This window comes from Malaya genurostris, chromosome 1, assembly GCF_030247185.1.
Source record: "Malaya genurostris strain Urasoe2022 chromosome 1, Malgen_1.1, whole genome shotgun sequence".
Taxonomy (NCBI): Eukaryota; Metazoa; Arthropoda; class Insecta; order Diptera; family Culicidae; genus Malaya; species Malaya genurostris.
This window is the reverse complement of record NC_080570.1, coordinates 94,074,058-94,101,665: the sequence shown is the minus strand read 5'-3', so window position 1 is coordinate 94,101,665 and position 27,608 is coordinate 94,074,058. Positions and strand designations below refer to the sequence as shown.

Below are 27,608 nucleotides of genomic sequence, written 5' to 3'. Positions count from 1 at the left end.
TTTATATTAAAATTTGGAACCAATTTGAACTATTTGAAGCCAGATATTTTCATAGAATATGTATTACGTTGCATAGAAAGTCTATATCTGGTTTATCTGTTTTCACTAATAAAATGATGTTAACAGATTTTATTAGTGAAAACAGATTTAACATCATTTTATTAGTGAAAACAGATAGACCAGATATAGAGTTTCTATGCAACGTAATACATATTTTCTATGAAAATATCTGGCATCTCTGTGCACAGCCGATGAAACACACACACACACACACACACACACTTCACAGCGTTATGTTGACGTATAGCGGAATGAAACCAGTGCTACTAGATTTGCCACAATGGTTATTTCATTAGTATTTAACATGCTCTTCCTGGTAATATTCGAAGCCGAAATAGTTTTATTGAAATATAAATATCAATAATATAATTAAACTAATGTCACGGATACTAAAAAACATACTTTTTGATGAGATTTTGAATAAGAAAAACAATTTTTGTTTCGTAACATTATGAGATAACTTGGCAACTTTGCGAAACCAAATGAGATGAAAACAAAGCGCAATCAAGTGAACTAAGTGAAAAACTTTCATCTCATATTTTTAAAGACTTTTATTGTTTGTCGGGTAGTTTTTGAAGTATTAAATCGTTAATTAAATAAGTAGCAAGTGAACATTACTAATTATGAAGTCATCCAGCATTCAATGGTAGTGTAAGTGTGCGAAAAAGTGATCATGTTTTGAGACGAATCGATTAGTAGATAATCAGAAATATGACAAACTGTAAATCTTGAGACGAAAATGTGTCCTAAATTGAAAAGTGAGTTCATATTAAATGAAAAAAACGATAACCGAAGAACTTAAAACCATTTCTTTCAATAGGAAAGTGTGACAATAGCTTTTATAATCATTTTAAAACATTTCACAGTTTGGTTCAGGTAGGTTTTAAAATATTATTTATGTTCAAAGTAATGAGGTGAAGGGATGAGATGGAAATAGGAGCTCAGATGAAATAGGGAGCCGTTACCCTATTTAACTTTGCTCATGAACGTTATGAATAGTGCTGAAAAGACGAAACCTGCACGCTCTTTGAACATAACTCTTGGTTTGAGTTGCGATTACTCAAATTCATAAACTGGAACAATATGTCAAAAATTGAGTATGGATTTGAGTTAAATAAACTCGTTGCCATGAGTTCTCTCGCATTTATTCATACATTAGAGTAAGGGTTGAGTTTCTAAACATTTGAGTGAAAAAAATACTTCTTGCAGTTCAGTGTGTTTTCATTCTCGGAATATTTTTATCGAAATAAAGAATGCAAGAATACGTCGTTTTCCATTGCCGTTCTTAGATCCGGTTTTAAAAACATGAATCAACGTCAATCATAGATGTTTTGTGGTTCCAATTATGCTTAGTGAAAAGTCCAACATAAGGATATCAAAACAATTCAATTTCTACTTCAAACCGTTCAAAAGGAGACTGGTTTGAATCACTATTTTGCGCATTCAAAAGCAAGAAGAATAACTTTGTATATGAAAATTAACGGAGACAAATTTCTTCATTTTGAGAGCAAGGAACTCAAATTTTGAGTTCAACTTACTCAAATTTTGAACAAAATATTTTTCTTATTTTGTGTAAAAATTACTCAAGTTTTGACAATTTCGTCCCTTAACGCAAAAATGAGTAGATAGGTGGTAACTCAAGTTTAGAGTACGTGCACTTTTTATGAATTTGAGTGATGTGTCACTCAATTTTGAGTTATGTTTAATGAGAGTGTGTAGGCTGTGAAGGCAATGTTTGGCAGATCACTTCTGATATATAGAACAAATTTAAAATGAAATGAACGGTGTATTACAAGTTACTTGATTGCGATTTTTTTTTCATTGCGTTCATGACATTGAGCGTTATTTATTTATTAAACAACCTGATATTGTATATTTCTATCACCGTAATCGTAATTCTACAAATCAAGAAATTGTAGTACATAATTAAGAAATGTTGGTAAAATTCTAGAACTAATATCAATATTAATTTGTTCAGTTCTGCGTGCACATTTCACACATATTTATATAAATAGGGATTTGTTCTCATCCAAGTTAGTATCAGATTGCGATTATTTTTTCGTGCAGTGTATATCCAGAAATATTCCATATAATTGGAGTTGTTTAGTTCAGTGTACTGATTGGGAAAACTGTCATATGTGCATTACAAAATTTGTAGTGTATTAGTAACCTTTTTTGTCATCGCATATAACTGTGATGTCTCTCGTGAATTGCAAGAGTGATCCATATTGATATATAGTATACTAGCTGACCCGTCGAACTTCGTCTCGCCTGAAATTATTTTTTTAAATTTGTGTTTTCGAACAGCAGAGTTTCCAAACGTTAATGTTTCTTTCCATTATTTTACTGATTACTTGGCTTACAATAAACGAATTACGACAAATTCATATCCAACGCAATAACTTCGTCCCGAAGAAGAAATATCATCAAGAATTATTGTGGATATGTTCAATGCTTTTGTTACGCAAAAACTAAACAAATGCACCGTTTGCCATCTCATCCTTCGAGTCAGTGTATTGAACAGAGATTGTAGATCTCTCTCAAACTAAAGATGTGACATGTGGGATGATGGATTGGGTTGAATCATATCTGACTGGTCGCAGTATGACCGTGAGAATTGGCGACTGCGTTACTCCATCATTCATCGTGAGCTCTGGTGTTCCTCAGGGAAGCCATCTAGGACCATTTATATTTCTGCTATATCTAAATGATCTGAATTTCGCATTGCAATGCATGAAGCTATCATTTGCCGACGATTTCAAACTGTTTCATCTCATCAAATATCTGAAAGACTCAAACTTCTTGCAGTCACAGTTAGATGTATTTTCTAACTGGTGCAATGTCAACAGAATGGTTATTAACGCCTTCAAATGCTTCGTTATCTCATTCTCTCGTAAACGAACCACGATCATGTATGATTACACTATTTCGCAAGATGTACTAAAACGGGAGACATCAATTAGGAATCTAGGAGTGCTATTGGATTCAAAACTTAGTTTCAAAGATCACATAGAATATACCCTCTCTAAAGCATTAAAGATGATAGGATTCATCTTTCGTATCTCAAAAAATTTCAATAACATATACTGCCTGAAATCGTTATATTGCGCTCTAGTTCGTCAGTATGCTGTTGTTGTTTGGGCACCATATTATCAAACAGATAAGCTACGCATTGAAACTGTTCAGTGCAAGTTCATTCGTTTTGCTTTGCGTCGCCTGGAGAGATCCATTTAATCTTCCAAGCTACGAAAATCGTTGTAGGCTCATACACTTCGATTTGCTATCTGTCCGCCGTGATACACAAAAAGCTGTTTTCGTCGCGGACCTCATGCAATCTCGAATTGATAGTGCAGATCTCCTACAACAGCTAAGTTTTGACATTCTTCGGCGTAATTTGCGGTTTAATCCCTTTCTCAGAATTCCTCGTGCTAGAACTAACTATGGGTTCATTGAACCGTTTTCGAGTATATGTCGCGTATTCAATACTTGCTCTGATGGATTTAATTTCAATTTATCTCGTAACGCCATTAAAACCCGTTTTCTCCAAATATTCTCCCGGTAGTTTTATTAGGATAATTAGTCAATATGAATAGTTGTTAGTTAGCTTTGTAGTTTAAATAAGGGTATGTATCATTTGGTCAAATGTTATTTGTTGATACAAAAGATTAGAAGGTTTTATACCTGCTGGAGAAGGAGAACCAAAATCTCAGCTCCAGCAGGCTTTTCCCTTGCTCCTAAATAAACAAATAAATTAATTAACAGATGGATGAAAAAGAGATGACCAAGATAAATACTTTAAATTGATCCCACAAATTTCCAAAAGCAGCCCTCGGGGATTGTTGTTTATCATTGAATATTAAGACTTATTTGTTCTGAAGACGTTTAAAATTTAATAGCAAATCTTTAGGGATTATCGAAGGTAATAAACTAATTTTGAACGGTTGTCCATAACCTACTTCACCGCTAGTGATATTACTTAATCGTGTTTGATGAATGTTCGTAGCATGATAATGACAGGATCAATTTTCGATTAACGAATTAGCGATAAAATGAAAAATACTTGGACATTCGAAAGTTCAAATTACCCTTTTATTAAATATTGTGTCCATTAACTTTGACATGAACGCTATATTCGTTCAAGAATTGTATCAAAAGGCCTCTCATTCGTCGAGCCAACACATCGGTTAGCTTAGTATTCAGTCCTGAGAATCAATATTCTGTTCTAGCGGAGTGAACATGAGGAGTGATTATACCAGTATTCTTCTTATCGTTAAAGCCAATGTATAAAACAGCAGATCTCACAACTAATGGTTCTTACATGCCACGATTTCTCCTTCAGATATGATATTCACGATTCGCATATATGGTAATTCGTCAAGTAATCCAAAGTTCGGAAAATGATTTGGCTTAAGCAGCTTACAAATGTCATGAATACCATCCGTTTTGAAGTAAACCACTCTTGAAAACTCACTCGAATCGGCTGAACAAACGTCAGCATGCTAAATGCAAGAAAAATATTTTCATTTGAACTCATTATTTCAACAGCGGAACCCCATCATTGATACGTAAAAAAATCGTTACATAATTTGATTTGATCAACTCACGGCCACGATGGTCAACATAATTCATCTAACTACATCTACTGGTAAATGACATTAGAACTTGTGCTTCTGTTTACGGTATAGCTAAAACAGTCATTTGGCAAGTAATGATTTTGAAACCCTATTAAGCACATGTTTCCAAATGACGAATCAATCATGCATGTAAAATCTCCACCCAAATCTACTCGTTGCGCGCCAAACGATTTTCCAAAGATCTAGTATTCTTTTCTTCAACGGCGAAATACTGAGCATCTCCTCGCGCGCCAAACATCAATTGTAGATCTAGCAATCATTGGCGACTTTTGCAGTGGAAAATTCCATTGTCCATACAAAATAACTTTATTGGTTTTTCCCACTTTTCCGGTAAGTTTTCCTAATTTTTTTGATGTGCGAACCCGGTGGGGGTAAAAACTGATCAAACAAAAAAAAAAGCATCTCAATCCGTCCATCCGTTCTTACGTGATGCGATTACAAAGAATGATCTCTGCATTTTTATATATACACTAAGGTCTCTTTTTACACGGTATTTTTTCGCACGGTTTTTTTATACACGGCTTTTTTTGCACGGTTTCCGGAATTAACACGGTTTTTATTTACACGGTTTTCCCAATTAACACGGTTTCTGATGAGCATTTGAAAAGCACTGTCATTTGTTTTTTGAGAAAAATTTAAAAAAGGGACCAGGTTGTCTGTAAGAAAACGATTATGAGAATTGATTTATAGTTTGAAAGTTAACTAAAATCATTCATTCAACAATTCACGGGAGTTGACTGTCGTTCCATAAAATGATTAATCAGTCTTCAGATCTTGAATCCCTGTCGAAAATTACACGACAGCGTATCTTCCGCTCAGTTGTGGTGTATGATGTCAGCATCGTCATTGATATCATCGAGAATTTCGTAGCATTGAAGAACTAGTCAAATTCACTAATCTCTTCAACTCTTCATCATACCTGGGGGTGTTTCCCGCGGACCCATTGAAACGTATAATCGTCATCTGGAAGACACTAATGTCATTTTCAATCCACCGACCATTGCCGACCGCCAGCTGCAGACTGAATCTGCCAGAATCGACCATTGTGACCGGAATAATACCCTAGTTTTAAGTTAGTTATAATTTAAAATAAGTAAATGCCCTTGGCATCTAAGAGCTTAAGCAGTGTGCCTTCAAATATGTTACTATTGAATCAACTTCATCATATCCAGCAGTACAGTATTTTATACTCATTTGAATAATATAGCTCTAAAAGTATTATGATTTTGACACATAGTATTACCTTTTCTAATTTGATCCATATTCATCTCTATGAATGCTTCCCCTTTGATTCTGTCGCTGCGTGCATAGATCTTCATCCAATACCCATGTCTTCCCACTCAGTTTAGTTGAGAATGACTGTTAAGATCGTTAGTGTTTACTACGCATCGCACCTTCGGAATTGAAAAGAACTTATTCTCAAGCTTTTTTTTATAAGTGTTTATGGGTTCTAATTGTACGTATTATCGTTCTTTTGAAAACTGAATGCATTATACAGAAGGCATGAGCCATTTAGAATAATTTGCTTATCGTACAACGCGTTTCCTAAGTGTTTTAATTTGTCATCCAATGTTTTTAATTAAGTATGACTGGACCCTTCTCGTAAACTCAGGCTGTGTTCTAGATTTCCGTTTTTATTGTGAAATAATAGTTACATTCTCACAGTTACGTTCACCTTGCGTATATTTGGGGGTTAAAAATAATCTTTTTTCCCCTTCAAATTATCAAAAGTTACATTTTATCCAAAACAAAACAAACAAATAATCAAATCTGCGGGTTTTGGAATTATTACGGAAAATTTTCCACGCGGTTTTTTTTGCACGATTTCCGCAATTAACACGGTTTTCTTTTACACGGATTTTTTTAACACGGTACGTCACCCCCGTGTAAAAAGAGACCTTAGTGTATAGACTAGCTGACCCGTCGAACTTCGTCTCGCCTAAAAATTATTTGCTCGAATTTATGTTTTCAAACAGCAGAATTGTCAAACGACTAAGTGTTAATATTTCTCTCCATTATTTTTCTGAATACTATCACCAACTGAGAAATGTCATCAAAAATTAATGTGAAAATGTGAAATATTCCTAATAAGCAAATTCACAGATTGTCATCTCAATCTCAATGCACTGAACAGAGTTCTCTTTCTAATGGCTTCGACATAAACGATATAAGGTGCCACGTTTTCTCTTCCAGATGTGATTCTTGCTTTCGGTAATCGACAAAAAAAAGTCCTTAACCAGAATTTTGTATTGATAAACTTAATACAATGTTGAAGAATCTCTCTTCTAGGGATGTTTATTCGGTAGAGTAGGATGTATTTACAATTTGTATTTAGTCCAACTAACCAGAAGTTCGTAAATGAAGATTTGGCTTATGAAGCATACAAAGTATTTATAGAAATTACTCAATTGAAAGAACAAACTTCGAAGCGGTCCCTTGTACAGCTTTTAAGCAGCGAGAAAGTTTTCCCAGAAATTTTTCAGTGCGTTCAAGTTGCCAAAAAGTGCCACACGTACTCTATAGGTCTAATGCCACTTATTATGTGCGTTTAGTGTAATCTAACTCATTCTATGGCAAAATGCAAGGAATGTCTCTTAGTATGACCTTAGCACTTCTACTACACGATCCTTTCGTTGATTCATTCAAAAATTTTCTAATTTGTTGAACTCACACTCACAATGACCAATATTATTCATCTGACTCCATTACACAGAATTCATTAACTGGTGAACAATATCAGTACTTTTTCTCCTGCTAGTTTCGAACCTAGTTTCAACATTGTTAGGCTGAAAATCGAATCTTTTTCCAACATATTTTGTGAATTTACATTTATTTTCATGCACATATTTGGAGCAGGCAATTCAACATAGACTTACTTTACAATGCTGTACGTTTCAATATAATTCAATCGTAAAGCTAAGCGGTTATTGAAAGATACAGTTCTATTCATTGAAATTTCAATGCAATCCAGTTTAGTTCAACGATGATGGTTTTCAATCAAACTTTCGATTCAACCCATGTCTATTCCATGTTGCTATTGATTTACATGTCGTGTAAATTACATTATTTCTTTCTGTGAGGCTTGCTCAGATCCCATATACTAAATGCGAAACCAACACAGCTTCGTTAAAAGTGTTTGATGAAACTACCCTGGGTCAGTTTTAACTCTCTGAAGCGAAAACGTCATTAGGAAGCAATAATTTTGATACCCAATTAAGCACGTGGCTTGAAATGAATAATCACATAATTCAAGTACGCATATTCACACAAAACTACTCGCTGCGCGCCAAAAGATTCTTTCAACGATCTAGTATTCCTTTCTTCGACGGCCAAACACTTATGCAACTCGTTATGCGCCAAACACCTATCGATCATCTAGCAATCATTGGCGACTTTTTCAGTGGAAAATTTCATTGTCCATACAAAATAACTTTATTGGTTTTTCCCACTTTTCCGGTAAGTTTTCCTAATTTTTTTGATGTACGAACCCGGTGGGGGTAAAAACTGATCAAACAAAAAAAAAGAATCTCAATCCGTCCATCCGTTCTTACGTGATGCGATTACAAAGAATGATCTCTGCATTTTTATATATATAGATATATAGATTTGGTTAAATTCAAAGCAAGCTTTTCGGCTTTCCTCATAGAAACCGACCTTTCAACGAATTTTTTTCGCGCTCAATTTTCTCGAGAATGGTTGAACTGAATTCAACTAGATTTGTTCAAAGCTACTATTGGGCCATTGATCAAGTTCGATGATCAAATGGCTGTGACTTTTGGTTCCGGAGATATAATGGTATAAGTGACGTAATTGATAAAGCGCGCTGTTTTACCGCACTCAATTTTCACAAAATGGTTGAACCAATTTCAACAAATTTAGGCTTGTTTGTTGGCTTGGCATAAGTGACGTGAACATCAAAAGTCATTACCGCTCAATTTTCTTGTAGGATAACGGCTCCCTATTTCAGCTGAGCTCCTATTTCCATCTCATCCCTTCACCTCATTACTTTGAACATGAATAATTTCTTACAACGTACCTGAACCAAACTGTAGAATGTTTAAAAATGATTATACACTTTCTCATTGGAAGAAATGGTTTAAAATTCATCGGTGATGGTTTTTTTTTCATTTGAAACAAACTCACTTTTCAATTTAGGACACATTTTCGTCTCAAGATTTACAGTTCGTCATGTTTCTTAATATCTACTAATCGCTTCGTCTCAAAACATGATCACTATTTCGCACAATTACACTACTATTGACACTACACAATTACAATTACAATTACACTACTATTGAATGAATTGACTTCATAATTGTTCACTTGCCACTTGTTTAATTAACGAATAAAAACTTCAAAAATTACCCGACAAGCAATAAAAGTCTTCAAGAATATGAGACGAAAGTTTTCCACTTTGTTAACTTGATTGCGCTTTGTTTTCATTTCATTTCATTTCGTTTAGCCAAGTTGCCAAGTTTACTCATAATGTTACAAAAACAAAAATGTTTTCTTTCTTCAAATTATCATCAACAAGTTTTTTTTTGGTATCCGTAACAATAGTTTAAATATATTGTTGATATTTATATCTCAATAAAACTTTTTCGGCTTCGAATATTACCAGAAAGAGCGTGTTAAATACTAATGAAATAAACATTGTGTCAAATGTAGTAGCAATGGTTTCTTTCCGACATACGTTAACATAACACTGTTAAGTGTGTATGTCTCATCAGCTGTGTACAGAGATGCCAGATATTTTCATAGAAAATATGTATCTGCCCTATCTGTTTTTACTAATAAAATGAATCAGTTCAAATTGGTTGAGAATTTTAATATAAAAGTTTATCAGTGTTCATCATCAAATATTTGCACAAAAGATTTCCATTTTAACATGTGATTTGTCCGTTGATTAATAAACTTTCAAAGAAGTACTGCAATCAAATACTAACAGATACTCAGAGAGAAAAGTCTAACTTTTTACTTCTCACTTTTTATGAACCTTTACAAATCTTTATTAAATTTAGAAAATCTGTATAAAATCTATAATCTGATTTGAATTATGCGAACGCAAAATCTATACAATACAGATAAATCTGTATAAATGGCATTTCTAGTTCTGCATTTTGTTTTTAGGAGGGCTTATGCCCGAATAGTAACAATTCTTTTTTTATTGTTTTTTCTACGTTCTCCTAATTAACTGCACAGTAAAATTTTAAAATTAAAACGAAAGGTAACGAAAACGATCAAAAAAAAATTTAAACGTCGAAATGATTCCAAACTGTTTCTAAAAATATCGTGTGTTGTCTCATAGTTGGCATTAGGTCTTTTTAAGAAAAATTCTGACATTTTGAACCTGAGAGTGTAATAGTGCAATTTTTTGGTTGTGACTGCTGTGGCCATTGCTAATGTATGGGATGAATAAAGGACCAACGATAGGATGAATATAAAACCTTTGTGATGAAATTAGGAGCACGGTAATGAACATATCAGAAGTGTTTTTAGCTGAATTTTTAATATTATTTAATTTCCAAGGAATGTGAATGAATTCCCAGTATGAAGCAAGGCAAATTAAGCAGAAATATGAAAAAAATCGTAGTGATTTTAGTGGCTAAACAAGGTTTTTAAGGTAACGTCCTTACAAATGAGATGAAATAGGGAGCCCTTAACCTACATGGATTAACCGAAATTGATAAGTTTAGCCTTGTTAGAGACTAAAATTTGGCTGTTTCGATTTCGAAGACAATATGGCTAACATAGCAAGCTTTGAAGATATGACGACGTAATCAACAAGATAATTTTTTTTTCGATCCGTATAATTATACCAGATTGTGACCTATGATCACATTCAAATGTATTGTAAAATGTGACATAAACGCTGAAGCATGCTTTTGCAAACTACCCGAATCAATCTGAACAAATTGGTTTCAAAAATGAGCTCAAATTAGTGTCAGTAATTATCTCAATAAAAAATCAAAAAATATTTTAATGAGACTGTATCAATGAACGATAAAGGCATTATCACACCACTAGATAAGGTGGATAAGGAATAGGTTTTTAGAGTTAGAAGAAGATATAGTAAAATTTGCCCCCGAGGCAATACGCACCCTTTACCCTGAAAAGTCCATCCTGATAATGCACTAGATACTATAAAATATTGGTAACAATGCTTCAATCATATCTGGAAAAATAAACAAAAACCTGTTTCATTCCACCTAGTGGTGTAATGATGCCTTTCTCATATTACTTATAACATCATAAATATTATTGTGGAACTCGCAAAAACAACTGTTCATTGGATAGAAATAGAAAAGTTTGTTCGGACTTAATCTAGCAAACTCTACAAATCCTGTTTACCCTGTAGTTTCGGAACTGGAAGTAGTATTCACAACAAATTTAGGAATTTCGTATGAAACTGTAAGACTTTTCCTTTGAACCTACAAGTTTGTGAAAGTTTGGTGATTTGCAGTTTTTAATCACCTTTTCTAATTCTTCCGAAGCCGGATTCCGATGACCGGAATATCCGAAGTTTTGAAGTTTTGAACCTAGTTAAACCTAGACTTACTATCTTATGCTCAATTTCGATTAAACCAATTAAACGAAACGAACCTGCGTTTCTGTTACTTCTGCATATGTCAAATTAAAGAGCATGAATCAGCAGCATAAAACATGTAGTAGGATTATTATTATTATTATTATTATTATTATTATTATTATTATTATTATTATTATTATTATTATTATTATTATTATTATTATTATTATTATTATTGACGTCACTACACCACCAGCACGGTATTACTGCACTACACTTCAAATAAACTTCAATTCATTGACATTCTTTCATATTATTTCTTGTTCTGTAAAATAAATGATATAATATTTTACACCGGCTTTACATTCTTTTTTTCTCTCGGTCGCACTTATCATAAAATAGCTAACATTTTTATCAACCGCAGTACCGTCTTTTACCAATATCACACACTACTAGTAGACATCCGTAACCGTTTCATCTTCTTCATAGCGTGTACGAAATAGAACAAAGCACGCATCGTTCGTTTTGTGTTTTCTTCTTCACGTTGCACGTATCGGTGTTGTACATATTTTTATTCTATATGGCGTTTGAAAACTTTGACACTCATCGCCCTGTAACTGTGGAACCGTAGGTCGGATCCGGATGAAATTTCAAAGATGATATGAGCTTTAATTCAAATCAAGATTTGTGAAAATCGGTTCGGTGCTTCCGGAACAGGAAAAGTTGGGACCAGTAGTACCGAATTGAGTTTTCATGCCCACAAAATAACAAGCTCTGCAAACTAGAAGAATTTATCAGACAGTTTTATGGAATTTGTACCTGTTTTTGACCAATGTTCATGAAAAAATACTAATGAAATGTGTAATTTTTTACTTATCACGCTTTAGTTAAGGAACCGGAAGTCGGATCCGGATAAAATGTTTACAAATTTTTAGGAAACTATAGGCATTTCATTTGAACCTTAGTTTGTGAAAATCGGTTGAGCTGTTTCAGAGAAAGTTAAGAGCACACTCTTTCTCTAATTTTCACATATTACCATGCAACTCCGAAACCCGAAGTCGAATCGGGAAAAAATTCAATAGCAAGCTATGGGACCATGACCCCTTTCATTTAAATCTTAGTTTGTGAAAATCGATTCAGCCATCTCTTAGAAAAGTGAGTGCATATTTTTGTTATATGCATGCACACACACACATTTGCTCAGTTTGTCGAGCAGAGTCAAAGGGTATGTGGCACTCGGCCCTCCGGGTCTTGGTTGAAAAGTCAGTTTTCACTGTGATATTCTTTCTACATGAGAAAGGCGGTTTTAAACTACCTAGTGGTGTAATTAAGCCTTTCTCTTTTAACTCAGGCTTTCATTAAAATAGCTAAGGGATTCTTCAAAAAACTTTTCTTTGAATATTGAATAAGAACAAATAAGTTTATTTTTGCATAACCTGTACGACTTTAATAATTTAGCCTAAATATAAAACCTATGTGAACTCGGTTAATTCTGGTCTATTCACCTTTATCGGAGTCTATTTTTGATTAGGGGTATCCATGAAATATCGATTGAGTTATCACTTTCATGCGCGAATGGTCTATGTCTATAAAAGACCTGTTTGATTATCTTGTGAAAATATTTGACCAAGTAATTATCTCTCTTCATTCCGGTTGCGGTTCATATGGAATGTGTTCTTGCTTGGGTTATTTTTAATATATGTGTTCTTTGAGTATGCTTGCTTGACAGATTAGTTCAATCCAGCACTTAATTAATGGATTTATTGATGCTTACATAAAGTGACCCATTTTTATATTTATCTAATTTTTCCATTAAAACTTTTCTAGATTTTTGCAATATTGTTTCAGAATTCAACTTTATTTTCGAATTCACCATTTAAGTTTTGCATAGAAAAATTCAATTGCTTGACAAATAGGCATATAACTCAGTTCAATACAACATAGTTTCTGTATATTTATTCACACATCAATGTTATGTTTATTTCTAATCAAACTGCCAACTTTGAAATGGAATAACAGGATTGTTTTTATCTACCAACTATGTCTTACGTCATAACTGATTGAGTTTAATATGTTTCTCAGATAATTCTCGTATTACTAGCTTGTCTTTCGTTTAGCTGAATCGGTTGCGAAATCTGTTGAAACAGATAGGAAACAAAAGGAATGTTATGCCAAGGCAGAACAATGCAGACAGAAAGAACTATGCCAAACCCACGCAAATCCTTGCTAGGCAGTTTTGCACGTCTGCCAGAGTCAATAAACATATGTAGGTCTGTTGAACTGCTGAATTACTAAACTACCTATAACATAAGTAATATCTCGCATTTTACATTTCATTATGCAGAGAATTTATTATCATTACAATTATTATTATCATCATCAGCCCAAAAACAAATTGTTTTCCTCAGCTGTTATCAATTCAAAGTAGGGCTAGAGAAGTATGTTATTCGAATTAGAAATATTTAGGATAATTTATCGTGTTTGTCAAGTTCGTCAACTATCAACGATGCGATGACGAAAAAATCAACAGCGAAATGCGTTCGAAGCATAAGAGTGAAAACTGTGCACAGTATAATGATTAAGAAACAGTTCGTGATTTTATTTCAAACCACAAATCATGTGTTACTGTATAAGTGAAATCTTAACACAAAAATAATTCCTATTGTTCCAATCATGAGTCGTGTTTGCGTTTCCAGAATCACTATTAGATAAGTTTAATATTCTTTTGAACAACATTTTACGGTTTTAGGCTATCAATTGTTTTGTTTGCAGAAATATTTGTTTTGGGTAAAATTTTGCTTCTTTGAAGAGTATCGATGAAATGTATAGAATAAATAATGGAATGTATGGAATAGGGGGCACTACACACTTAGAATGTATATCAGACAAATTAATTTGCATACTGGTGACAATTTGGATGAACATCACATATCGAAAAGTGAGCAGTTCCAATCGTTTTTGAGCGTCATACATTCATGTATGGGACAACAGAAGAAAAAAACATGTTTGAATAACCAAATTAGCGAGTTGAATGAATATGGTCGTTTTGTCATCCATATCAACTAAAAGATTAGAGCGTTCCGTAAGTCATATTTATGTTTTGTGGCTGGCGAGATCGACTAATTACGGATAAAACGTACGTGAGTCGTAAGTAAAAGTAAGATTCAAAGAATAGTTTATAAAATCATATTCAATTTATTCAGAACACGTTTGATGATTCATTCAGAAAATAACGAAACATAGTCACATCCTATTCTTATCACCGACAAGTATGAGGTGGTGTGTATCATGAATGACATAATAAGTAGCAGTTATATCCGAGAATGTAGTCACGTACCCAGAGGGGGGGGGGGGGGGCGAGGGGCTCGGGCCCCTCCCGAAATCAAAAACAGATATATAATTATTAAGAAGGTTGCAGAAATAACAAGACAATGAACGTAAAGAAATATAACACAATAACAGTTTCAGTGGAAAAGTCTGTTAAAAACACCCGTGAAAGGCACACCGAGAATTAGGTACATAAGCAATCTTCAGTAACATTATTTTTTATCTTTGGGCCCCTCCCGAAACGAAATCCTGGGTACGGGCCTGAATGTATCGTTTGCTGGAATTTGCGCTTACGATTCTCGCATTAATGTACGTTTGAAAAACAGGACACATTTCATCAGTCATTTGTTTCCGGTTCGAAATCAAAATATGTTGTATACAACTTTAACGACATCTTTATGCAAGATACGTAAAAATACCTATTTCTTAGAACGACGCAACGTTGATGGTATATCAAGTCGTCTGAAACCTATTAAATAGGATTCGCGGGTCAATGCATAGGGCGCTGATCTTACAAGCAGTGGTCGTATGGTCGAGTCCCAACCTGGAAGGATTCTTAGTGTCAGTAGTACTAGCCATGCAACGATCATGTACGTTTGATACTATTGATAATGAATAAGAATGTCGTAAGTTTAATCTATGAAAATCTTGATTCGGAACTTGTTTCTTTTAGATAGCAGAATCATAAGAAAATAAGTACAATTGCTTTATGCTTTAAAATATATCAGTGTAATATATCGATTATCACGAATACTTTCCATGATAAACTTTTACCGACGCTCTACGCATATATATATATATATATATATATATATATATATATATATATATATATATATATATATATGTATATATATATATATATATATATATATATATATATATATATATATATATATATATATATATATATATATATATATATATATATATATATATATATATATATATATATATATATATATATATATATATATATATATATATATATATATATATATATATATGTATATACACCTTTTGGAGAATGCGTTCATAAACTACTTCTTTGTCGATGTGCACTTCAAGATACAAAAGACTGCTCACAATTTCATTGTGCAGTTCCAATACTTTGGTAAAGCACAAATCAATTTTTTTTCTCTGTAATTTACAGTACCTTTGGGTAGTATACCGTTTAGAACTTGATGCCGTTTTTTGTTCATGATCCTCAGTAGTCACGCCCGTTTTAAGTGTTCGTGTTTTACGACGATATGGGTTGTTTTCAGCGGAACGACCAAATATTGACGGTCGTGCTTCACGCTTTTGAACCATTCTCCGATGCAGTAAATAAACAGAAATCTATTACGGTTGTTTTTCGATGTATTATCATTCTTTTATATAGGGTGATTTTTTAAGAGCTTGAGAACTTTTTTAAACAATAAAACGCATAAAATTTGCAAAATCTCATCGGTTCTTTATTTTAAACGTTAGATTGGTACATGACATTTACTTTTTGAAGATAATTTCATTTAAATGTTGACCGCGGCTGCGTCTTAGGTGGTCCATTCGGAAAGTCCAATTTTGGGCAACTTTTTCGAACATTTCGGCCGGAATAGCCCGAATTTCTTCGGAAATGTTGTCTTCCAAAGCTGGAATAGTTACTGGCTTATTTCTGTAGACTTTAGACTTGACGTAGCCCCACAAAAAATAGTCTAAAGGCGTCAAATCGCATGATCTTGGTGGCCAACTTACCGGTCCATTTCTTGAGATGAATTGTTCTCCGAAGTTTTCCCTCAAAATGGCCATAGAATCGCGAGCTGTGTGGCATGTAGCGCCATCTTGTTGAAACCACATGTCAACCAAGTTCAGTTCTTCCATTTTTGGCAACAAAAAGTTTGTTAGCATCGAACGATAGCGATCGCCATTCACTGTAACGTTGCGTCCAACAGCATCTTTGAAAAAATACGGTCCAATGATTCCACCAGCGTACAAACCACACCAAACAGTGCATTTTTCGGGATGCATGGGCAGTTCTTGAACGGCTTCTGGTTGCTCTTCACTCCAAATGCGGCAATTTTGCTTATTTACGTAGCCGTTCAACCAGAAATGAGCCTCATCGCTGAACAAAATTTGTCGATAAAAAAGCGGACTTTCCGAATGGACCATCTAAGACGCAGCCGCGGTCAACATTTAAATGAAATTATCTTCAAAAAGTAAATGTCATGTACCAATCTAACGTTTAAAATAAAGAACCGATGAGATTTTGCAAATTTTATGCGTTTTATTGTTTAAAAAAGTTCTCAAGCTCTTAAAAAATCACCCTGTATTATGCTATCCAAATTAAGTGACGCACAGTGGTTCGAATCAATAAAAACGTGGACATAAATCAGTAGCTGCCAAACCGTTCTTTTAATGCATATAGTTGCTTTTAAGAAATTATTTGCAAACATATACCGCGTACTTTGATTCTATCCCTAATTGTTCATGGCCTACTTTGACCAAAAATATAACCATAACTTTTTTCTGAAGAGATACAAAATTTTTCTCTTCTACAAAGTTTTAGAACTATTAAAGATAATTTACTTTGTCAAATATACCAAACGTCTAGGTCACACCGTTTCGGATATATCAGTTTTACCTCTCTTTGTTAAGGACACTTTTCAGGAATCTGCACAAATTGGTTTAGGCAGGTGCTCGTCAAGAAGTACCATTTCTTGTCAAATCCGATCAATATGAGCTTGCACCTCCGATGTCTGGGATATCTGCTACACTCCCTCTACTTTACAATATCCTTATAATTCCTTCTGAAGGAAAAGTAGTATCTTTTCTCATCAAGAAGTTTCATTTCTTCTAGAAATTTACATTGAACTCCCCTTTTCAGTGAAACTTACTACAGTGTTCTTGCATAATTACCCTTATGATCCCCTTTGAGTTGCGTAGAAAGTATCTGTACTCTTAAAAAAGTATCGATTCTTATCGAATTCGATTATTTTTCACTATGTTATACCTCAACCGTAAGGTACACTTGGTATCGACATGATTCTATGTTGTAGACGTGAATACATCTTACTTTACTTTAGTATAGGGCGCCTTTTCAAAATTCGCCCTGCGGAAGAGTGGATAGAACTTAATCATGAATTTCTCAAGTTGTACTAGACGCAATAATTTTTTTTCAGGGTCGGCGAGAAAAAATCTGGGCCCGGGGGGACTCCAATATAATATACATGAATATAGTCGAATTTGGAGATTTTCAAGGACATAAAGTTGACACAAAATAATTCACATGACAAATATTCTTTATTTTTAATATTTTTTTATCTTCAAATTGTCGGGCCTTTATCGATCCCGGTAGGATTCTCCCCTCTCTCTCTCAGAAGACCTGATTCTTTCTCCATGTCATCAGAAATATGATCAGCAATTTATGATTAAATTTTCAACAGTGTGGGATAGCAATAAATAAGTTTTTTAACCTTTTTTATATAGAAAGACTATAAAATCACTGTGAAAACTGACATTTGAACCAAGGCCCGGAGTACGCAAAATGTCTGTGTATATGTGAGAAAAATAAGCATTCACTTTTCTCCGATATGGCTGAACCGATTTTGGCAAACTTAGACTCGATTGAAAGGTACTGTTGTCCAAAAGATTTTTCTTTTGTAAATTCGGTATGGATCTGACTTCCGGTTCCGGAATTACAATGAAAAATGTGCGAAAAATGGCACAAACTGGCCACTTTTCTCCCAAGTGGCTGAACCCATAGAGTTAAAAAAAAAATTTCTGGATCTGACTCACGGTTCCGGTATTATAGGGTAATGAGTGAAATAAATTACAATTCAAAAGTTTGCCTTCATAGTAAAAGATGTAGATTGACTAATTTTTCAAAAATAATAAATTAATTCCTCTAGTTTACAAGTCTTGTACACAAACTTACTTCGAATATATCGGTTCCCGGAATACAATGCCGGAAGTACCGGATATAGTGGTCAAACTCTTCCAAATGGAACTTATTTTTCTTCGCAACGCTCGGTGGTACTTAATTCAGTAGCTGCCAAACCGTTCTTTCAATGCATATAGTCAGTGCTGTAAAACTTCATTCAATTCAAGTAAACTTTACATTCTAACACACAATCTTCGCTGTCGCACCGAATTCGTCCTTCATTCGTTACTCTTTCTACCAAAGCTCAGTTTATCTTTTGAAGTAAAAAAATATCTCTTACAATTGAATGAGAGAGCAGCCTTCAAGTGAGGTTCATGTAAACATTCGAATTGACTCAAGAAAATGAATAAAAGGTAAACCAGCTATAATAACTTAAATATCAATTACAAAATAAACATAAATTAATTGACCTCTCTTTCAGTTTTCATTTTTAATATTTCGAAACACATCTCAATACATTTCAAACAATCGAAATTATGGATTTTAACTTGCTGGTGATAATTGAAAACTCAAATGAGAACCGCAACCCTTTATTTATCATTACGGTCGGAGAGAGTTTTGTGCTATCGAGTTGATATTTATGTCTATTCATTCGCACTTGCTCACTACCCACAGTGAAGACAAGAAAGACAATGAAACAGGTAGACTACTTGGCACTATAAATTGAGTAAGCAAAACTTCAGGTGACTAGGTACGGTTAATGACAATTGACAATGAATTCTGGGAGTTTCGGCAAGAAAAGCAAAATGAATCAGAAGGGATATGTTGACAGTCAATTACCATAAATTTCATTTTCATGTAATAATATTCGATTGAAATGAAGTTTTACCTCACTGCATATAGTTGCTTTCGAGAAATATTTTACAAATATATACCGCGTAATCGGATTCTATCACTAATTGTTCATGGCCTACTTCAACAAAAAACATTACCATAACTTTTTTTTACTGAAGAGATCGGAAAATGGTTTCTTCTACAAAGTTCTAGAACTATTGAAAGTAATTTACTTTGTCGAAAATAGCAAAAGTCTTGTTTCGAGTATTTTTTATGCATACTTGGCCTGGAATAATTGAAGAAAATGCACAGGTTTATCCTTTCCTGGGAAACTTATACAACATTTTAACTTTTTTGTTTCGAAAATATTTTGATGTTTAGGCTTTGCTAGTTTGCGCCCGAATGAACTTTCCTGTTTCTATTCAATGAGCAGTTTCTTTTTCTAGAATAACACAATAATATTGCTGAGAATACTAGTAACATGAGACAGGCATTTGCAGAACTTTTTTCTAAAATTTCTTATATTGTAGTATTTCGGGGAATTCCTTCTGTAATATATAGGATAAAATGATTAATATGAGAAAGGCATCATTACACCACTAAGTGGATTAAAACAGGTTTATTTTTAAACAATCATCACGCTTTCTCGTCGCAAGCGCCATTCTCGTATCTGCGACGACGGTTTTGAGGTAGTCAGGTACATAAGGAGTGTATCGAAAAGTAGTTAGCAACATTGATTATTGAATAAAAAAGCGAAAAAAAAAAAACATATTTTGACATCAGTTTTCGATATATTGTAGAAAAATTACATTTTTATGCATTTCACTTATTATATTGAAGAAAATTGTACATTAGTTATTGACAACCACTGTAGAACAGAATTGGCGTAGTGGGCTGGAGCCAAATCCGGCCAGAAGAGAGGAGGAGCCTTATGCTTTCTGTACAGGGGCAGCATTCTCTTCTTCAAACATTCTTCCTTGTACACCTTGGCGTTAATTGTGCCCTTTGTGAAAAAAAATCGACGACCGCAAACCACAGGTACAAATTGCTTGCCAGACCAACACCTTCTGTCCAAACTTTTCCATCGCCATCGTGGTGTCAGCATAGTCCAGGTCCTGGTACACCGATTTCGTATAATATTACGATCCGGCCAGCGCTCGAGAGTCTTCCTTGGCGTAGGTTTCGTCGTCGATCAGGATGCATCCGTCTTTATTCTGTAGAATCCGGTTATACAGTTTTCGCGCTCTTGTTTTGGACTGAACTTGCTGTACCAGGGACTTTTTCGGCACCTTCTGTTTCTTGTACGTTTTCAGGGAGTTCCGAACTTTGATCCGTTGAATCATTCCGATGCTGGTGTTGAACTGCTTTACCAAATCCCGCGTCGACGCCGATGGGGTTTTCCTGATGTACTCAACCACTTTTGAGTCCCGGCCGTCCTGGCTGGGACCCGTTTTCCTACCGGATCGGGGCAAATCCTTCATGGAAAGGTTCTTACCGAACTTCTCGAAAATATTTTTGACACTGGTGCACTTTCACCCGTTTTGCAATTTCGTTGTACGTGACACCACTTTCTGAGCACCAAGTGTGCAGATTTTTATTTCGCGTTTCCGGATCAATTCGACTCATCATTGAAACGATAAACCGTACCGAAACCAATCGATTGCGCAGCTGTTATTGACATGTAAACAAACATGTCACCGCAAAACACGCTGCAAAAAATTAAGCCATTTCAGAGTAATAACTGTTTGAATGCTGCTAACTACTTATCGATACAATCCTTATCAGTCCCGATATTCAATTGGACGAGTATAAAAGGTTTCACCATGGTCGACTATCATTTCTTCAATAATAGAGCTTATACATGGTATAAAGCTTCAAACGCTCATTCGGTTTTCGAATGTCGTGTCGAGTATCAGCAACAGCAGGTTATCAGTAATCGCATTCAGCTTCTGAATTTTGGATCTGAATTCGGGATCTGATTGTTTATTGGATTCTGGAACAAAATTCCGATCCACCTGAGTTCTGAACTTAATTTCAGGTTTTGGATTTTGTTTTGACAATACGTTTCAGACGTAAGTTTTTCAAAATTTTAAGTTCAGTTTAACTGAGAATATTCTTTGAAATTTTCAGAATGATTCATTGAGTGTACCGTCACAGACTAACAGACAGGACACTCAAATTAGATTCTTCAATCATTTTTACGGTCATTTCGAATATTCCTTTAGTTGGGACAGTAATTGCATATGTCATGATGGCGCGACGTTACCCTATCAAAAACATCCTGTTTGTCATCTAGACTGTGTTTATTTTTTTCATTTACCAACAAAGTTGCCATTCCTACAGAATTATCTGTAATGAATTGATTTTTAAAAGTCAATGCGAATTTCATGAAGGATACAATTTTTTTTTATTTAAAAGATATTTTTTATTCAGGCCTATTTGCGTACAAGCTTTACGTGGCCGATTGAGCCGATTTTTTAAATAAATTTTTTTTTGAGTTGGATCTCGTTATCACCCTTTTTCTAGGGGGAGAGGAGCTTCCATTTCCCTCCTGCGAGGATTGAGGGGCACTTCGTTCGTGGTTCGTCTCGTCATCCATTGCCGCAGCGATGGTATTGTTGTCGATTTCCGTCTTCTTTTCGTTGCTAGTTGCTGTAGATGCACCTTGTTGTACATTGCTTGCAATTGCTGGTTGGTTAGAGGGTAAGTTGTTAACTGCAGCTGGTGTACTTTGTTCTATAGGGGATGATGATGGATGCGTTGAAGGGGATGATTCATTGTTGTTGGTGGCTGTCACAGGTGTACTGGGGTTGCTTGGGGTTGGTGTGAAGGAATCACCGTTGTCCTTTGGTGTAGTTGTCTCCTCGTCCAGTTTATCACATGGCTTACCGTAGTGAACAGCTTTTTGGCAATATTGACATGTGGCCATCTGATTGTCATAGGTAACAATTGATTTGCACGGAATTCTTGTATCTTGACCGAAAATCACATAAGAAGGTATAGGCCTCTTCAAGTGTATGCGTAATAAACGTACGCCATTTAGAATACCGGGGAAAAAATTCTTCCGCTTTTCTTTTTCGATAGAGAGAATCTCTCCGTATTGGAACATAGTTTTGCGAATATATGAATCGGTGACGCTTGAGGGAAGATCATGCACACGCACTTCTATAGCACTATCTTCCATATATACTGGAATATTGTACTTAATGTTCTCGTACTCCCCATAGTGCACATTGTTATTGTCTTTTGCGAATTGAATTGCATCCAACTCTTTATAAAACTGGATGTAAACAACATTATTCGTCTTATTGCATTGAAGTAAATGCACACGTTTAATGTCAAGATGCATTTGCTCCTTAAGCAAACCTTCAAGTTCTCGAATCGAAGGTCGAATTTTGCACTGCTTGAAGTCAACAATTGTATTCTTTCGTGTCGGCGGTAGCTTTTGTTCGTTTTGGTTCACTCATGTCGAGGTCGTTCTATTGTTCACTACACAATACTGTACTTGGTTTCTTCTGGCCCGAATGTAAGCGGTTTTGTTTTATCGACTGACTTGGATGAGATGTAAAATCGAACTGCCGAACTGAAGGATACAGATTTTATACATATTGCCAAAACTATATACATAATTGTGCCTACTTCTCATTCTCCAACGCAATACAAAATCGAACTCATTTAGTTATAATATTTACTTGCTTCTGGTCTGCCGCCACTTAATTTCGGGTGAAAATTACCAACACAATAAAAAATAGTCTAGATGAACAACGTTGAGAAAATAAAATGGTTACCTCCCAACATCGCGAAAAAGTTAAATATATTATCAACGTAATCCAATAATTTATTGTGACGTTTCATTTTCAAATATTATGATGAAATCAGGCATCCCTGCAAGCAGCTGATCGGTGTTGACAAACGAGGGGAAACCAACTAGTAAAAAACTATTACATAACACAAGGGGTGTACCGATAGTAAATAGTTCGCGCACCTATATTGTAGGTGGAACTAGTGCATCACGAAAAATTATTTTTATAAGAATTTACTCATACTGTCATGTCTGTTAGTCTGTGGTACCGTTCTAGTTGGATTGGAGAACCGCTGCAAACTAGAATGCTTGGAATGGCATACCTGTACTTGTTCATCAAATATTTCGACTTCTAAAGCTCATATCATAAATCTATCATGACGAAGTCTAGAGAATTTAGTTTAGATACGATTAGTACTTAGAAGCATATATGTTGTCGCGAAAAAAACTAAGTCTTATATTCTTCTGTGAAACACAGTTTCAATGCAGTCGCCATTTTATCCGCTTGAATTTCGGGAAATAAAATCTTCTAAATACACAGACGCAAAAGGAATCTAGGGAGCCACGTGGTCGACTCAAGATCTATACGCAACCCACTGTTCTTAGACCTTAATTCCTGGATTCAATTTCATAATCTAATTCCTGAGTTCAGTTTCAGAATTCCATTCCTAAATTTAGTTTCAGAATTCAGAACCTGCCTACTGGAACTAAGTTCGATTATTATTTTGGTCTAGTGAAACGATTTTCACACTAATTTTCTAATGTATTATGTTCAAATCCATTTTTGGAATGTATCATATAAAAAGAGAATTTTAAACTAAAAGAATCATATTCACAACAATCATCGATCATTATTCATTTTACATTCTCTTGAATTCATTAATACTCTCCGAATTATTGTGGTGGAAGAAACGAAAGCTAAATTATAGACTTTTATCTAGTTTTTCTACAGCATGTGAAGGATACGATAAAACTGTACTTTTAATATACATTTTAAGTTTATTGATAAAGTTTTAATGTATTTATTTTTTAATTGAATATATTTATTTTCAGCTAAAGATGGTCACAATCACAGTCATGGTATATCTAGTGATAATGGAGATCATAATCATGACCATGAGTAGCAAATAGCAAATATCAATGAATGCCATAAATAATCAAGTGATCGCCGGAGCAGCAGGAGTTGAATGTGGCAAATTATATGATGAAGATCAAATGATTTGGGATGCTAGTTAATACTATAGTAGAGTATATGCCGACGCCAGAAATACTGCAGCTGTGATAGAGAACAAATTTAAACAAATTTTTATCTAATAACTGAACAAATAGAAGCTTCGTGTAATTTTAATATAATGCTAAAATTACGCTTAGATTAGATAGTGTACAAAATACCATTCCGGTACCAGGACAATTAGTTGACGTGAACCACCAGTAGTTAGGATGGAACTATACTTCTTCTAAAACAAGACTTGATATGTATTTTATTTTGCAATAGCATTTTATAATTATTTGATTAAAGATAATCAGTTTGGATAGACTGATATTGATAAAAATCTGTTCATCCGAAAACCTTGAACGTGGGCGTGAATAAATTAATGATCGACGATTAGTTTTTAGGAACATGCACGTGACAGAAGGTGGGGTTGACGCAAAAATTTGAAAGCAAAGTGCGTCATTCCCAATATTGATATTCGACTCCGAAGTTAAATGGTAGATCCATGTTTCGTCTAGTGACAATATTCTACTCAGTTCCAACGAAAAACTAGTGAACTAAACAGTACCAAACCAGTGCTCTATGGATCATTGATGCTTTGATCCTTTTATGCGATTGTAAGCGACCGTTTGAGAATGTTGTATGTCCAGGTTTTTGCGAAAAATCTTAAAAGCACTTCCATTTGATGTGCTAACCATCTCAGTAATCTCATGAATATTTATTTTGCGGTCATTCATCATGATTCTTAAAACTGGCATATTTTCCGGATTGACATCTTCATTTACGGCCTACCTGAATTTTCCGCATCACTTGTATCAATACGACCACGTTTAAAATCAGAAAAGCACCGGCAAATCCTTTACTGGACTTGCACGGTATTTTTTCCCATGTAAAAGAAATCTAAAGACTTTTTGATCAATGTGTTAAAGTTTTCATTAATTGTTGTATAATTGCTAAGTTAGATTTTATTGTTATTTTAAATCATTTGAATCATTGTAATTTGTTATTTAAACATTTAAATTTTATGCATGTGAGAGAAGAAGTGTTACACTAAACAAGATTCAGTGGGCTTCTCACTGATCCACAACAAACAATAATAAGTAATATAATTATTTTTTTCGTTGTGTCCTCGGGAAATAAGAAAGTTTTGTTTTCAAATGTCTGATTACACTTCTAGCGATATTGAATGGTTAAACACGTAAAACAATGGGGATGCGATGTTGGCTGCGCATTTTTTTCAGTACTATGGACGGGATGTCGTTACAACCGGCGTTTGAGATCTATTTGAGATATTCACAGAATTTAATAATATCATCTATCTAGACAGGGATGGAAAAGCCTTTCTTACTGAAGTGTTGAACGTAAACAAATTTCGACTTACTTTCTGCGGTTTATGTTGAATTATTATGCATCATACTGACACTATACATCGTACACCAAATAAACAAGAAAGCTTTTAATAACGTATGAGCGAATTGAAGTAGTATGGATTCATTTTCCATTTAACTAAACTGTAGTTTTGCATAAATGAGAGAAATTCACGCCTTGGTGATTAAAGCCATACATGGAATTTTTCGTGATAATTCCATCTAACAGATCGGCTGAAAAGTTCGTATCGTTTCTATGAGAGAGCGCCACTAGAATTAAATCCATACCATTTTCAGTTAGTACCAACCTTCAAAAGATACGTGTATAAATTTGACAGCTGTCTGATTATTAGTTTGTGAGATATTGCATTTTGAGTGGAGCTACTTTTGTTATTGTGAAAAAAATGGAAAAAAAAGGAATTTCGTGTGTTGATGAAACACTACTTTTTGATGAAAAAAAGTGCCGCCGATACCGAAAAAATGGCTTGATGAGTGTTATCCAGACTCTGCACCGGGTGAAGCAACAATTCGTAAGTGGTTTGCAAAATTTCGTACTGGTCATATGAGCACCGAAGACGATTAACGCAGTGGACGTCCAAAAGAGGCTGTTACCGATGAAAACGCGAAAAAAATCCACAAAATGATTTTCAATGACCGTAAAGTGAAGTTGATCGAGATAGCTGACACCCTAAAGATATCAAAGGAACGTGTTGGACATATTATTCACGAATATTTGGATATGAGAAAGCTTTGTGCAAAATGGAGCCGCGTGAGCTCACAATCGATCAAAAACAATAACGAATTGATGATTGAAAACCATGCTGAAATTGAACGAATTGGGCTTCGAATTGCTCCCTCATCCACCGTATTCTCCAGATTTGGCCACCAGTGACTTTTTCCTGTTCTCAGACCTCAAGAGAATGCTCGCTGGTAAAAAATTTAGAAGCAATGAAGAGGTAATCGCTGAAACTGAGGCCTATTTTGAGGCAAAGGACAAATCGTACTACAAAAATGGTATCGAAAAGTTGGAAGATCGCTATAATCGCTGTATCGCCTCTGATGGCAATTATGTTGAATAATAAAAACGAAATGTGTGTTTCTATTAAACAATACGAACTTTTCAGCCGAACTGTTATCTAGGAAGAATTTTTCGCGAAACTGATAACAAGATCATAAACTAACTGGTGTAAAAAGATTAAAACCTGTTTTAGTAGACAGAAAAAGGTACCCTAATTTATTGCGTGATAAGAATACATACTATCAACATTGTTCAAAAATTGTTTAAATTGTATTTAGAAACAAAATTCTAAACCTGAATTCAAGTGCGGAACTCAGGTGGATCAGAATCCAGGTGCAGAATTCAGTTCCGAAATTCTGTTATAAGATTTTGTTACATAATCCAATCCAAAAGAAAGCAAAAATAGGTAAGATGCAAATAGGTACATTCGCTTCGAGTTCTTGTGTTGATATACAGCATTATTGCACAATTGTGAAACTAGTTTCTCTGCCATATTGCTTTTCAAAGTCAAAGCGAAAAATATTGTATTCGATTATATGACAATTCTTTGAATAAAGTTGAGTAATCCGCAAATAACATTGCGACTTTACTAATGAGATAACTATTGATATAATAATCCGACTTATAATGACAGGCAATTAACATTTCTTTTTCTGCTTCTTTCTATTTTAACATTTCTAGGGGCGTAATGTTGTGGGACATAATTTTGTATTTGTATTTGTCACTTGTTTAATCAACGATTGAAAACTTCTAGAACTACCTGCTGAGCAATAAAAATCTGAGCAAGCACTTAATTCACTTGATTGCGTTTTGTTTTCATCTCATTTCGTATCGTAAGGTTGTAAAATTTTTGTTCTCATATAAGAGAGACATTTTTTTCTCGTGAATACGACTTTCTTTACTATGAAGCTCCATTTCAAAATTTATCCTGTACAAGAATGGGTAGAACTCAGTCGTGAAAATCTCTT

General features: G+C 34.5%; 1 protein-coding gene across 1 annotated transcript in view; it reads left to right on the top strand.

Moving 5' to 3' along the window:
* LOC131425108 (zinc transporter ZIP1) overlaps positions 1 to 24,575 on the top strand; it is a 50,052-nt gene extending 25,477 nt beyond the window's left edge. Inside the window, exon 2 of the mRNA XM_058586703.1 lies at positions 24,096 to 24,575. Coding sequence (XP_058442686.1) covers positions 24,096 to 24,166 — 71 coding nt within the window. The 3' untranslated portion in view covers positions 24,167 to 24,575. The remainder of the gene's footprint in view (positions 1 to 24,095) is intronic.
* Positions 24,576 to 27,608: the final 3,033 nt, after the last annotated feature.